This window comes from Mya arenaria, chromosome 10, assembly GCF_026914265.1.
Source record: "Mya arenaria isolate MELC-2E11 chromosome 10, ASM2691426v1".
NCBI lineage: Eukaryota > Metazoa > Mollusca > Bivalvia > Myida > Myidae > Mya > Mya arenaria.
The window spans coordinates 10138309-10152164 of NC_069131.1; the positions used below are offsets into that span (position 1 = coordinate 10138309).

Here is a 13856-nt window from a genome sequence, read left to right on the forward strand (position 1 = left end):
GTTTATCTTAACTGGGATAATGCTGTGAATGCATACTCGAAAAATTGTTCTTGTTTAGAAGCCCTTTTAAGTGTATTTCGGGGGAGATATTCAATATAAAAATAAAGGTGATCTTAGGGTCATACATAATTAAATATTCATTCTGTGGGTCAGTTAACAAGTGAACAAGGAATCCGATTAGCTACATCGTTCTTAAATACATTTAAGACCAATATGAAATATCGGCCTTGATCACGTTAATTGGTCACTTATAACAGTAGCTTTGTAATTTTTTCCCATGTCTCTATTTTCTTTTTAATTCTCTTAAAATACTAATATAGTTCAATTGAGTTTATGATTGTCTTAGCAATCTCCCTTTTATAGCTAATGACTCGAGTAGTGTATCCATACAATCCAATCATTGTTCTCATGTATTCAACTTAGTTGTTAAGGGTGTTGCTGTTCCTGCAAATCTGAAATGATGGAGACTTTAGCGGTATTAAGTAGTTGTAAGACTAAGTAATAGTTAACATTTTTGTTTTAGACTGTGAATACCATGCTTTCTTTATTTGCTGTAACTATAGTGATATACGAAGGCAACAATCATTTAATTGGTATTCTAATATAACTGAATTAGAAGATTTTTATAGGTTATTTAACACAAATCAATCTGAACATTTACGAAAACTAGCTTATTATGTATACCATCTCCTTCTGAACACTAATGGTTAAGGGGAAGTAATCATGCATTTTATCTACACTTTGCTTGTATCGAGTAATTACCTTGACAAAACTCCTGTAATTCATGTATGTTATGTATTTAGGGCCAGTGGCCATTAATTACCCAATAAACTGTTGACTTGAATAAGTAAGATGACATGAAGAAACATTTTAATCGTTGAGAATATCAACTTGTGCGGGTGTTTAAAGGTACGCCCACTGCCTCTCATCCGATACACACTCCCTGCGTCAAATTTTGCGTATGCAGCCAGTGAGATTGTATTCGAAGTCAGTTAGATGCCCTGAAATAACATCTTAATTATTAAGAGTGAGCTGTATAAGCTAACTATTAAATACAGCATTCGGATTCAACTAATTGGGCCGTCACACATTGACCTTCTCGTCAACGTTCTCTGGACATTTCAATCGTTCAATTTTTGAGCGTTCTAGAATGAGGATGACACATCTGGCGTGTGATTAACGTGTGCCTAACGCATGACTAGCGTGTGCCTAACGCACGAGAAGCGTGTAACAGCGACCAAGTAAGATACCCCTGAAAACCTTTAGCGTGTGTTAACGTGCCATTGGCGCGCGACGAACGATTTGTCAACGTTAGACGAGCGTGTTGAGCGTGTGACTGACGTGTGAATAACGACAGAATAGCGTCTTGCTGGCGTGTTATTTTTACGGTCGAACGTGTACAAAACGCTGGAAATTTCATAGAGAATTCAGTTATTCTTGTGAGTTTGAACAGTTAGCATCATGCCGCCAAGACGAAAAAGGGTGGGATGGGGGCTTCTGCTACTAGCTCTGCAAGTCAGAAGAATGCAAAGCCTCTTTCACTAACAATGTCTTCGGACGAAGAACACCAGGAGGAAGAGCACATCCTGCAGGATGCTGCAGGATCCTGGACCGGGCGGTTGAAGTCTGGTGGAGTTTTCCGCGAAACAATTTGCTGTGGAACTCACAGAAGACAGATTACAGGAACAAGGCGAAGAGGCAACGGATACTCGAAGCCAAGATCCAGAGGCCAGATGTCGCAGTGTCACCGCCAGTTTCAGGCCAGGTTCGATGGGCTCTCGGTAAAAGGTGTGCTGCTTCGTCAATCTGCCTCTGACACGTCCAAGGATCTCATCAAACATATCAGGTGGCATGCGCATGAAGTTCGTGAAGGAACTGACATCTTCCTGGCGAAACTCAACCATGAGTTGGTCGTGCAGACCAAACTCTTGACGCCGAAATATCCATGATTTAGTCCAGCACTGTCATCTTCATCGGGGTCTTCTTCTCTGCGGGCGAGGTCCCTCGATGTGTTCAGCTATGTTCAAGTTCAGTACGTCTACTTCATACTGGGCTAAAGCAAGCATATATAGCCTCCTTAGTCTTTCTGGATCTTCCATAGTAGGTGCTCTCTACGGTACCTCAAAATCAAATGAACCTTGCTTACAAAGCATCGGTATTTATACCCAATATGCATGGACGTTCGGGATAAGCTCGAATGACGTCAAATGGACGCCAAAAGGACGTTCGTTTGACTTTAGTCACACGCTGCGTGCGCTAGGGGACCGTTCAGCGGTCGTTGACAGGTCGCCAGTGAGTCGTTCACTGCAAAGCAAATGATTAGTAACAACCAAGTAAAGCTAGAGTAACGACTGACTAACGAGAGCCGAACGCGTGCAACGCTCGGCGAACGTTAGTAAAACGTTCCACGAATGTTCTTAAACGTTCTTCGGCGTTTATAATTAAGCGTTGAAGAAAGCTGGTCTCAGTGAGAACTGTTGTGCATGTTCAAAACTAGCGTTCTCCACCGATTCCCGGCGATCACCGACGTTCACTAGCGTTCACACAACGCTCTTCTGGCGCTATCCAAGCGACCATGAGCGACTACCAACGTTTCCTCAAACGTCATAGAACGCTGACCAGAACGTCATGGTGTGCTAATCTAAAACGATGGAGAATTTAACGGTATTAAGTAATAGTTAAACTGAAATACAACCTACATTTCCAGCCAATGATATTGCAATTAGGCAATCAATAAGTTCTAGTAAAGTAACATCTTTATGATTAAGAATGCTCCTTCGCTACGCTAATTACACCATTTCTTAACAATTAAAATGTTACTTCATGTCATCAATTATTATATAATTGTGAACGATCAGAAGCTCCAGACATAACACCACAACCCAACCAAAATAAAACATACATAAGGATAACAGCACGGGAAAATGTTAAGATTAATAAACTAGATAGGAACTCACTACGATTTGTTATCGTATAGACAAATTAGATGACCTAAATGAATAACTATGATCTAAAAACATACCATGTGATGAACCCTGCATTAATTCGTAATTGAAGTCTGATTATGTCCGAAAAGGCAAACCTCATTTTGGTTTAGCCAATGAATCAAGAGCAACTTGTTATTCAGTGCTCGTAAAAGACGCGTGCAGGCTGGTGGTCAAATTGTTCTGGGCGGGGCGGGAAAATATCTAACAGTGCATACGAATTTAAAGAGTACATTCTTGACCGAGGATTATATTTCATTGCTCAGAAATAAAAACAGGAACTTTACCTATTTTGATTTCATCCAGAAAGGTAAGAAAATGTAGCAATTTGCGACAGTTTTAAAAGTACACAAACACACAACATAGTACTAGCACAAGGCTGACTATTGTTCATAGAAACAAAAATTCAGAACGACAGAAGGCGGTTCTCCGCAAGGTCCGTAGATTGCGCTATGTTTCATTTAAACTGCTGAAGTAATAGTAAAGTTATATTTGTTTAAAGCTGCACTCTCACAGATTAAACGTTTTAAACGTGAGTTGTACTCAAGTATAACAATGTACAGATGTCTTCTTTCATTTTGGTTTTTGTGAGCATGCGTTTTAAAGTCTGAATGCATCGTTCAGCTACGGAATTGCCATGTGAATATAATGCTGAATTGTAACGAGATCGAAAACCCACAGAATTGCAAATTGTTCGAACTCTTCGCTAGTGTATGACCCGGCATTATCAACTATGAGTTTGCAAGGGATACCATGCATTGTCATGAATCCGTTTATCATGTGTATGACAGTATTTGATCTAAGATTTGGAAGTCGTCTTGCATGCGTGGTTTTTGAAAAATCATCATCAAGAAAAGATTTATTTTTCACAGTGTTTTGCAACTATGGCGTCCTACCTCTTTTTTTATTCGGATCAAAATTTACAAGACGCTGACAAAATGTGGACAATTACGAATGCCCTAGGCCAAAAACATGTAATTAAAAATTACCTTTTAGCACATGTTTTCGTCGAAATAAACTTGGTTTATTTTTTTATGACCATTACGTCATTGCGTCGTTGATTCACCAAAAATAAAGATTATGTTTGCTTGGTTGTAATGATGGGTAAGAGGATATGCACTTTGGGCTTGCCTTAGTTGCTGCTTTACTTCCGATCATAAATATACCAATAACGTGTGTTTGACATTATTTCATCTGAGATTAAGTAGTTGGCCAAAATGATTTTCACAAAAAGGGCACATTATACAAAATGTTTACAACTATGGCGTCCTATCTGGTTTTTATCCCGACCAAGACAAGACGTTGACAAAAATGTGGTCAATAACGAAAGCTAATAGCCACCACGAAGTTACTAACAATTTCATTTTAGCACATGCTTCCGTCGAACTAAATTTTGCATATTTTCTATGACCATTATGCCTAGCGTCTTAGTTTCCCCGATATATATAAAGGATAAAGTAAATGCTGTCAGTCTCTATCAAAACCTTGAATGAAATAATATATATATGCAAAAAGCTACAGAAACATGCTCAGTAGCAAAAAGTTTAAACATAAACCCGGTTTAGTGGCAATGGGCACCCGCCAAAGACATAGAACACAAAATCACAATCAAGAAACATAGAACAGCACAAAACTCTACAAACAGCACAGTGCATAAATACTATATATATATATATATATATATATATATATATATATATATATATATATATATATAATTGGTATGTTTATCAAGAATTGTTAGGTACAGCCGATATTTGTTAATTGTCGGATTCTAAATATAATATTTGAAACATAAGCTATGTATAGCTTTTAACCGACATGATCATTTAACAAATAACAACAGGATTTATCTAAAAGAAAAAAAAAGCATGTGTAGTGAGGCATTAAAATCTTATATAAAGAATATTTAACATATATGTATCTAAAAGAACACGAAGTGAAAGGCATATTGAACTTAGATCCTAACACAGTTTAAAAAGGCTAGTTATAGATTGTAAGATAATAATCACAGATAAGAAAAATTCATGCGGTTAAGAACTAGTAATATATTCAAATTGAACATATTATATGTTAAGACAAAAACTTAGCACATTTATAGGTATGACAGACAATAGACAAGTATACAAAGGTAAGATTAAGCTGCCGTCGCTAATCGTAACTAAAACATAATTATGAAAAAGGACATAAAAAACTGAAATTCGAAAAAATGCACTAGATGCGCTATTGAAAAATGGTATAAAAAATCATATTATCACCTCGATCAGATCGTAGATGAACTGTTTAGCAACAGCTTCTTAGAGGACATAAAACATAAGGTATGGTAAGAACTATGCATTAATTACATACATAATAATACCACTGTCAAATTACATAGAAGTTATGAGGAAATCATACATGCATCTAAGAAAGCTGAGATCTACACAGACAATGCAGAATTCGTATATAAAAAATGTTGTGGTCAGAGAGGATGAATGCCTGATTGGTTGTTTGTTTTCTTAAAAGTATCAAAGTTCTATTAAAAAGGATGTTGTGTCCTGTATTCTACGTGCTAAGAGTCAGTGTACTATCTTAAGTGGTACTTGAGTGTGTCATGCACATCCAATAGATAGCGCATGACATTTAAGACTGCCGAGAGATAACGCATTGAGTTTTTTTTTGTGAACTGACACATAGTCACATCCTGCGTTATGTCCTTTGTGAAAGAGTAAGTTTTTATTGGAAAATATATCATTTAGTGAAAGGATGTGTTTTTAATAGTGTGTTTAAGAGAGCTTTTGCCGGTAACTATTTACTTCTCCTTAGTAGATTTAAAAATGTTCATTTATATAAAAAGTATCTTGATATATAAATAAACTGCATTCATAACACGACAGCGTAACTTATATTTTACTTAAAGAGTAAGTTCATAATTAAGGTGTATGTATTCTTTTCAAGCGGAAATTACTTAGTGCAGATGTTGGGTTGGTTTTCGGTAAACATCCGAGTGGACTATCAGTTTTCTTTTTTATACCATGCAATACTCTTGTGGAAACATGTTTATATTTTTATATATGTTTTGGTTCGGTTACATAATACTTCACTGGAGGAGTCTGTTTTACGAGTATTTATAAACACTGATTGGGTTCACTGGAGAGCCTGATTTACGATGTGACAACCTGAAATGTTTCAGCGAAGGCTTATACCTCTAAAAGACATATTAATTTATTCTTTAACTATAACATTTATTTTAGAACACATAAAAATCGAACAAGTCTTTATAAAAAGTAAAATGAAGAATTGGAAATAAAAGATTCCTATCAAAGGTAAATTTGCGACACTCCAGTACGAACGGCAGTGACCGTTTGTGAGGAAATTTATTTAAATATTTCCAGTCAAAAGGCTAAGAAAATGGCTTCCAAAAATACGGGGAACGGTTCACCACGAATATCCGATGAAGAACGAAATGTAAGTACATATATTTTCAGCTTAGTTATTAACTTATTTTGTTTATGAGTACTATTTCATAGCAAAAAAAGTTTTGAGCTGATCTTGAGCGAGTCTTTTCAGACTAATGCCATTTTGTATTTTCGACAGACTCTGAATATAAAATATAATAATGAATGTAAGTAAGCCATCATCATTTTATACTATAAGCCCGTAAGGGGTCCCCTACGTACTTGATCATTAGTGTTGGTATTTGCAAGGTATTTGATCGATGTTCGCATAAAGATTGTCTTGTTAAGCAAATTAAATTTCCAAATCCTCTTATAATCTATGCAATATATGTACAAACGTGGTAAATGAACATATATTAACGTTCCCTAATTGCATGAACTGATTATGATTACTTCACATGCCAATGCGTGACTTACAATATATGTTCCCTTATTGTAGCAATACCATATATATGTATATAGTTAATCCTGTTCTTGTCTCGTTGTTTTACTAGAGACCGATAGATGTTGTAATCCCACAAAAGGGCGCTGTGGACAAGGTGAAGGAAGGGCTACATCAGGTGAAGGTACGCTAACTAAAATAGTCCATAATTATACTCAATTTTGAATGTCAGAGTTCCATAATTATAGTCCATTTTGAATGTGTTCAAATCTAAAGTCAAACTTTAACTTTGATATGTCATAAGAAATTCTTCCAATCCGGTGTTAAAGTGTTGGCCTGCCTGTGTAATTTCGGAAGCGAATACTAACATAAGGCATTTTTTATGAAGAAATCAAGTGCGTAATAGGTTGTTTTGACCTGCGGATTTTGGAAACAATATCAATACATACTATGATCATGATTTAAGGAGGCCGTAAGGCAGTTCTTATTCACATCAAAACCAGTTCATGTTTCCATACACTCAATTCCCCTAGAATTATTAAAGTCCTGTTTTACCTAAAACTTTAACTGGTTCTTATCAATATCCGTAGTGTCGGAGTTTACGCTTGACAGTGGACTGACTGCTTAGAACTTTGTTAAAGTTAACATTGTAAGCATCTTCATCGTTGTTAAGTTTTGATTTTGAAATATTTGGTGAAGATCTTATATATTTCAATAAAACAAGAACAAATCAAACATTAAGAAATGTTGCAGATCACAGGTGTGTGCAATAAATATTTGAATGATAGCAGCGATGACAATATCTGTATGTGATAACTTCAACAAGGTTTTGAACAATCTCCACGATAGTTTATATTGACATTCTCACCAGGTGTGCAGATACGACGCGGATCAGTTGGAGCGGGAGCTGGAAGGAGAACTATTCGACAAGTGGCATGAAAAGTGCGAGGTTGTCAAGGCAACCAAAATAGCCATGGACAGGCTCCCCGCCTATCTCGACCACATGCAAGACGCGTATGAAGGTAATAAAGGCTAAATTCACAAGTCCCCGATTTTGTCATACTGTCGATGTCCTTCTCGCCATACGCTTAGCCTTTACATCTGCCCGAAAAAATACCGCCCAAAGCTATGTCGTCGCATTCGTTTGTGAACATCCGGAATATGATGTTCATGAACAAACCGGAGAACACATATGATACATATTTTATGAACTTACCGGTAAAGACATACAAGCTATATTTCATGAACGTAACGGAGTACATATATACATATTTCATGATCATAATGACGTACATTTATACAAATTATATGAACATACCGGATAATACATTTGCTTATTTCATGTATTGAATCGATTTTTATTTCAGGTATTGACGATCAGGTTAGAAAAAAGATGAACGGTATTCTTTTCACAACCGATTCGTGGGAGTACCAGATTGTCGAATGGAAGTTCAACAAGGGGGCCGATAGTGGTGCGCGGTACGGCATGATGGCATTTGGACTCTCACCCGACGGGAAGTTTGTCGATTGCATGTATGTTATGTACATGATGGATTTCAAAGTTGCGCCAAAGAGAATCGTCACAGAAAAAAAGCATACAGCTCTATGGGGAATAATAAACTGGACTACGGAATCTGTATCTTACGAGGAAAGGAATCTTGGAGCCGTTTCCATTAAAAAGCTGCAGAATTTCTTTCGACTTAAAGCAATGCAAGGCTTTTTACAGAATGGGGTCATAGATAGAATTAACTACGTCACAGATCTGGATGCCATTGCAAATTAATGAACAGAAATCACACGTGATGTTTACTTCCATGTATTCTATGCTTTGCAACTGAGAATTCAAGAATATGTGTGTTCAGCCCAAACGTATCACATTATTCCAATTGATTTTCAAGAAAGACTAGATGTTGTTAGTAATAAGTTAAACCGGAGTTATTTGTTGTTCAAGTGTTATTTGCATTTCATTGCGAGTTTTGATGTTTTTCTCCAGTATACATTTACGTCTTATCCTTTCTGAATGTTTAGATCAATCTATGATTTAAACACTAAATTCTCGGCGTTTGTCCGCATTGTTTTATCGACAAACGTTTTAAACGATTGCTGAAGAAAGTCAATAGTTGAAAACTCCTTTTAAGAACCAGCCTCCTTACCAACCATATAAGGACTAAGCAACCGCTTAGAACGTTAGCAAGCAGCATGAACTAAACTGGTCAAAATATAAAATATAATTCTAAATATATTTCTTAATAACATCTGAACTTTGTTACAATAGAAGAGAAGTGTCTTTTGTAAAACTCGAATGTAGGGAAACAAAACATGTATGTATTTCCTTTACGAAAGTCAACAATAAACGACGTTTGTTTCGATCAAATGAATTTTGCTGTTTTTCTTTCTTTATCCATTAAGAATCACGTTTTCTATAAATTCAATTTATTATTATTATTATTATTGATATAAGTACCGTAATGTTTCTCTCAATGCATTAATATCCGTATTACCAACAAAGAAGTTAGAAATGATCGTAGTTATAATAAATGCACTGGTAAATAAATTGATTTGCGTCACTTACAAAGATGATTTTGGTTTATCTATATCATATACTTTGTGTGACCTTTGGCTATATGATTTTAGATCTTTTAAATAAATTTAATAAAAAAATGTAACTCAAGTCAACTGAATTGTCCTTTTCATTAACGTGTGTCCAAAAGAACTTGCAAATGTATATGGTTCGAATTTAAAACTGTTCACACAAGAAAGAGAAAATTTCAAACAAAATGAAATCGCATGATGGCGTCAATATTATATACTAATACTCATAATGTTATTTCTTGTTTTAAGACTTACGGAAAATATATAATGTACGGTTACACTTAAATTTTGGACGGTTGAAATAGTCTATTGAAAGGTCACTTTTTTTATCAAACAAATGCAAAAAAGCATAATTTGAGCAGCATTAAAGGAAAATGTCAGTATTTCGGATTTCCTTAATTGTCTTACTATCTCTCAGTTATAAGAAATATATATTTTGTGTTAAATATATTGACAACAGCGTAATTATATTACTGTTGAAAAGTGCAGATAGTCGGAGGTCATTTTGGAAAGCAACGGGCAACTGATAAGCCCCGCCCAATCTGGGCGCTGACTGTTAGTCGGGTATCGACCGGCTAGTTTGACTGACAGGCCGCGTCATGTTAATTAGCTTCTCAAGAACGTTCGTGAAATTGGGACTTACATTATCATTATGGTTGTACTGGGGTAGTATTCAATATACTTATTATTATCATTATTATCCTAAGACCAAACTAAATACTTCAATTCATATTTTAGAATTCAGTAAATGTGGATTTAAAGCTTTTGATCTCAGAATAAACGAAGATATATTGAACACTACAGGGACAAGCCCAGAAGTTAACACTCAAATACAATCCCTGATTAAAGGAACAAGGTTAGGACACCAACGACACTGAACAAAGAACTTTGTGATCGCTTTTAAACTTACAAACTTTTTTTCTAATTTGAAACTTAAAAAATAAATCCGTCTGGCGAAAACGATATCTGCCTGACATTTTCAACCATTTCGGAGTTACTCTTCCTTTTCCCTTTTGTCACAAATGAACTGCGGAAACTTGGCTGTGCAAGTATAAAAGAGCTGTTTCAATTAATAATGGAATTATAATCTTAGAATGGTCAACGTAACACGGGCTCACAGAAGCAAGATTTAACTGGGAGTTTAAACTAGTTTATGTGCAAATAATCTCACACGTATCCCTACATGTATTCATAATTACAAAAATTAAACAATAAACCTCATCAAAGCCAACACCCACAATCAAACAATGAAAACTGAGGTAAAAATAACAATGACAAATAAACTGATAAGGCAATTTTAAGTACTTCACGCCTGGATGCAGATATCACCCGTGTATATTTTGGAGGTGCTATGTATGAGTATGTTTTATGTATTGCAAACAACGATGGGAAACTGAATCGATCTTTGTAGGATCTTTGTATGAACATCACATCCACAAAATTTAATGCTATTACCTCAAAATGACTACACATATATATCAAAGTAGCTTTAACGATTAATGATTGAATTACCGCCTTGGAACGGTCAGTGAAACACGAGTGCGCTTGAAGTAGAGTCTACTGAGGGCTTGAACTATTGTGTATGGTCTTCACAGTTCTCCCAACACTTATCAATAATGAAAAGATTTAAGCCTCATCAGAAAATTACATTAAACGTTATTAAAATTATTAAACCTACATCAAATATTCATATCATTATTTCATATCAGGGTAGAAACATACTAGAACGTGACAAAACGATCGATGGGAAACGAAGTAAGTAAGCCGTTTGAGACAGTGGTAGACACGGTCAAGGAAACAAGTTCGACAGTGGTAGACACGGTCAAGGAAACAAGTTCAACAGTGGTAGACACGGTGAAAGAAACAAGTTCGACAGTGGTAAACACGGTCAATGAAACAGGTTCGACAGTGGTTCACAAGACTAATGAAATTGTGGACAAGTGTTCTGCTGTGGTAGGGGAATCTATTAAACCAACGTAAGTTTGATAAACATTGCACACTTGTTAAATAGCGGACCTATTCGTGTACATTCGAAACAATATAATTATTAAAGAATTAAACTAAACTATACATTTATGAACAGGTCCCAGCCATCAATTATTAATTTGTAAACACACGTAACTACAATCAAGAATATGTCATAAGTATTATTCTGTTTTTGACTACTTAAAACAAACGTTTTAAAATTGATTAATTCAAATTCTAGAACCAATATAAAATGCCAAGCTGTTATTATTAAAACACACGTCGTGAAGTGTTAGATAATAAGTATATTGTTGTTTCAGGATCCTCACCGCTGTTGATTCCATGAGTTCATCATCAACAACATATGAACGGGAACAAAAAGGTACGCTTGCAGTTAACCCCTTTTGTAAATAATTTGTTCTATAAAATGAATTGGGTATCTAGCAGAGCTGTTGTATGTATAATTGTACTATTTTTGAAAGAGTTTTCTCTGTTTTCGTCAATACATTACCAGCCTTACTGAATGGTAACAAGACGATGGTGGCAAATCGTTCCTTAACTATCGGGTGGATAAATTACAACGCTATGCTTTTATGCACATAGTAATAAAGGAACGTGGCCCATTAATACATGGTACAACACAGGTACACACCCACTACCCTATAAGTTCTTTAACGGGTTATGGGATGATAAACCTTTACTTATATCATTCTCTTTTACTGTATTTACTGTCCTCTATTCACAAGAACACTCACTATGACTACGGATGCTTCACGCTAGGTCCTCTCTTGCTTCTGACTATATAAAACATATCTGGAATACGAACCATTATAACATTGTATCTAACTCTCTGGTCCTCTACCAAATGATGTAACTCTGGCAGTAAGCAGTTTGTTTTCTTTTAGGTATCAAGCCAGATTTGAACATGTCACCATCTTACGAACGCTCCACTGAAAAAGGAAATTCATACAGGGGAGGAAACAACAGTTCCTCGTTGAAACGCATTGGGATTGCATTGTCCGAAATCAAGGTTTGTCCGGAAAATGCGGGAAGTGTTGGGCGTAGTCTACAGGACAAATACTTTAGTGATTGGGGCGAAGCATGCTATGTGAAGGATTACATCGGGTTCTCATCGTCAGAATTGCATACCATTGTTGAAAAGATTGGTGATGTGTTTGGCGACAATAAACGGGAAATACAAGGACATCTGAGACAGATCCAGTTTTGTGAAGACTTGGACGTTAAAGTGTTTGAGTTCACATTTGGGGAGGGTCTTAGCTCGGGCCAAATTCAGTTTGGAATGATTGCAATTTCAAAATCAGGTATCGACCTAGAAGCTGTGTCCTGCCTATATCAGCTTAACTTCACCCTCGCACCTATCAGTGTTGCCAAGGAGACAAAGCGCTATTTCTTGTGGTTCGAGGTTGGGTCCAGCAGGAGCACATGGCAGGAAGGGACGCACCTTGGAGTTGTTACACAGAAAGAACTGTTGAACTTTTGTAGGTACAAAGCGTTGAGGGTATTTCAGAACAAAAACTTGGTGGCAAATATAAATAGTGTTTCTACTCTGGACAACGTATAAACTTGAAATCGCCATGTTACCGACACCAATTTGTAATATAACAAAATTGGTCCAAACGAGGAGGATTATGTCAAAACCGTTCTGCATACAAAGATGCATGGGACTATATATAACTTAACTTCCATACACAGTTGAACAATTGTGATAGATATAAACTTATCTTTTGGTCATGGATACCCCAATTAATATGTACTGAGTGTTTGTTTGCATACATTTTTTATGGAATAAAACCACTTTTTCGTTTTCATTTCATGTAAATATGTAATATTTTAGAAGTACCTCTTACCTATATGATTTAATAAACAGACGTTAACAGTTTAAAGAGAACTTCATAGTTCAAAGTGGATTTTATATATTTATAAAATGTTCAACATATTTTAAGAGGCTATACGTCCTAAAGTGAAATTTAAATATTTATTCGTTTGCTTATATTTATGTTCACATATATTTCACCGTATGGGCTTCTATGGTGTCCAAATTATATATAACATTTCTTTGGATTTCCTAGAACTGACTTATTATTTTATTAGTTTGCAGCATCATATAAAATCTTTTGATGCTATCACATCATATATTAAAAGTCATCTTATTTTAAATGAACCCAATATCAATGAAATTTTAACTCATTTAATCATTACCCAGGTGTTCAAATGATGTGTAATGTAACCACGCGTTTTTTTTTTCAAAATATATGTGTTATAAAAGCCAAGTCCTTGATATGTACGCTTAGAATTATACAGGTAAAGTATATATTCGATTTTTCAAAAAGTAGCTTTAAAACGTGTCAATTTTTTTTCTAAAATTGAAGTGATCATACGTATATTGAGTGAACAGTGAGATCGATTCCGTATAACAAGTGAAGTCTTTTTAAAAACAACCTTAATAACTGGGTGTTTCCCCTTTGTTTCCGCCAG

General features: G+C 35.6%; 1 protein-coding gene across 5 annotated transcripts; it reads left to right on the plus strand.

Annotated features, from left to right (window-relative positions):
* The first annotated feature begins 3177 nt into the window (after window positions 1-3177).
* Window positions 3178-13288, plus strand: LOC128206600 (uncharacterized). Of its 5 annotated transcripts, none has more exons than XM_052909183.1 (5): window positions 5621-5691; window positions 6359-6431; window positions 6916-6987; window positions 7675-7825; window positions 8171-9181. In XM_052909183.1, the coding sequence occupies exons 1-5, from the start codon at window positions 5675-5677 to the stop codon at window positions 8584-8586; spliced, it is 729 nt and encodes a 242-aa protein (XP_052765143.1). In that variant the 5' UTR covers window positions 5621-5674; the 3' UTR covers window positions 8587-9181. The 5 variants fall into 5 exon arrangements, with proteins under 5 accessions (XP_052765142.1, XP_052765143.1, XP_052765140.1 ...); XM_052909184.1 differs by having other exon boundaries at window positions 5682-5767; XM_052909182.1 differs by lacking the exons at window positions 5621-5691; window positions 6359-6431; window positions 6916-6987; window positions 7675-7825; window positions 8171-9181 and adding exons at window positions 3178-3294; window positions 11105-11371; window positions 11681-11742; window positions 12266-13288.
* Window positions 13289-13856: the final 568 nt, after the last annotated feature.

Excerpts from the sequence above, each read along its gene's own strand:
- LOC128206600 (XM_052909182.1), top strand. The coding sequence starts at position 11,139 with ATGGGAAACGAAGTAAGTAAGCCGTTTGAGACAGTGGTAGACACGGTC. Across the intron at positions 11,372-11,680 it reads GGGGAATCTATTAAACCAAC|GATCCTCACCGCTGTTGATT; the intron begins GTAAGTTTGATA and ends TTGTTGTTTCAG. Across the intron at positions 11,743-12,265 it reads ATATGAACGGGAACAAAAAG|GTATCAAGCCAGATTTGAAC; the intron begins GTACGCTTGCAG and ends GTTTTCTTTTAG.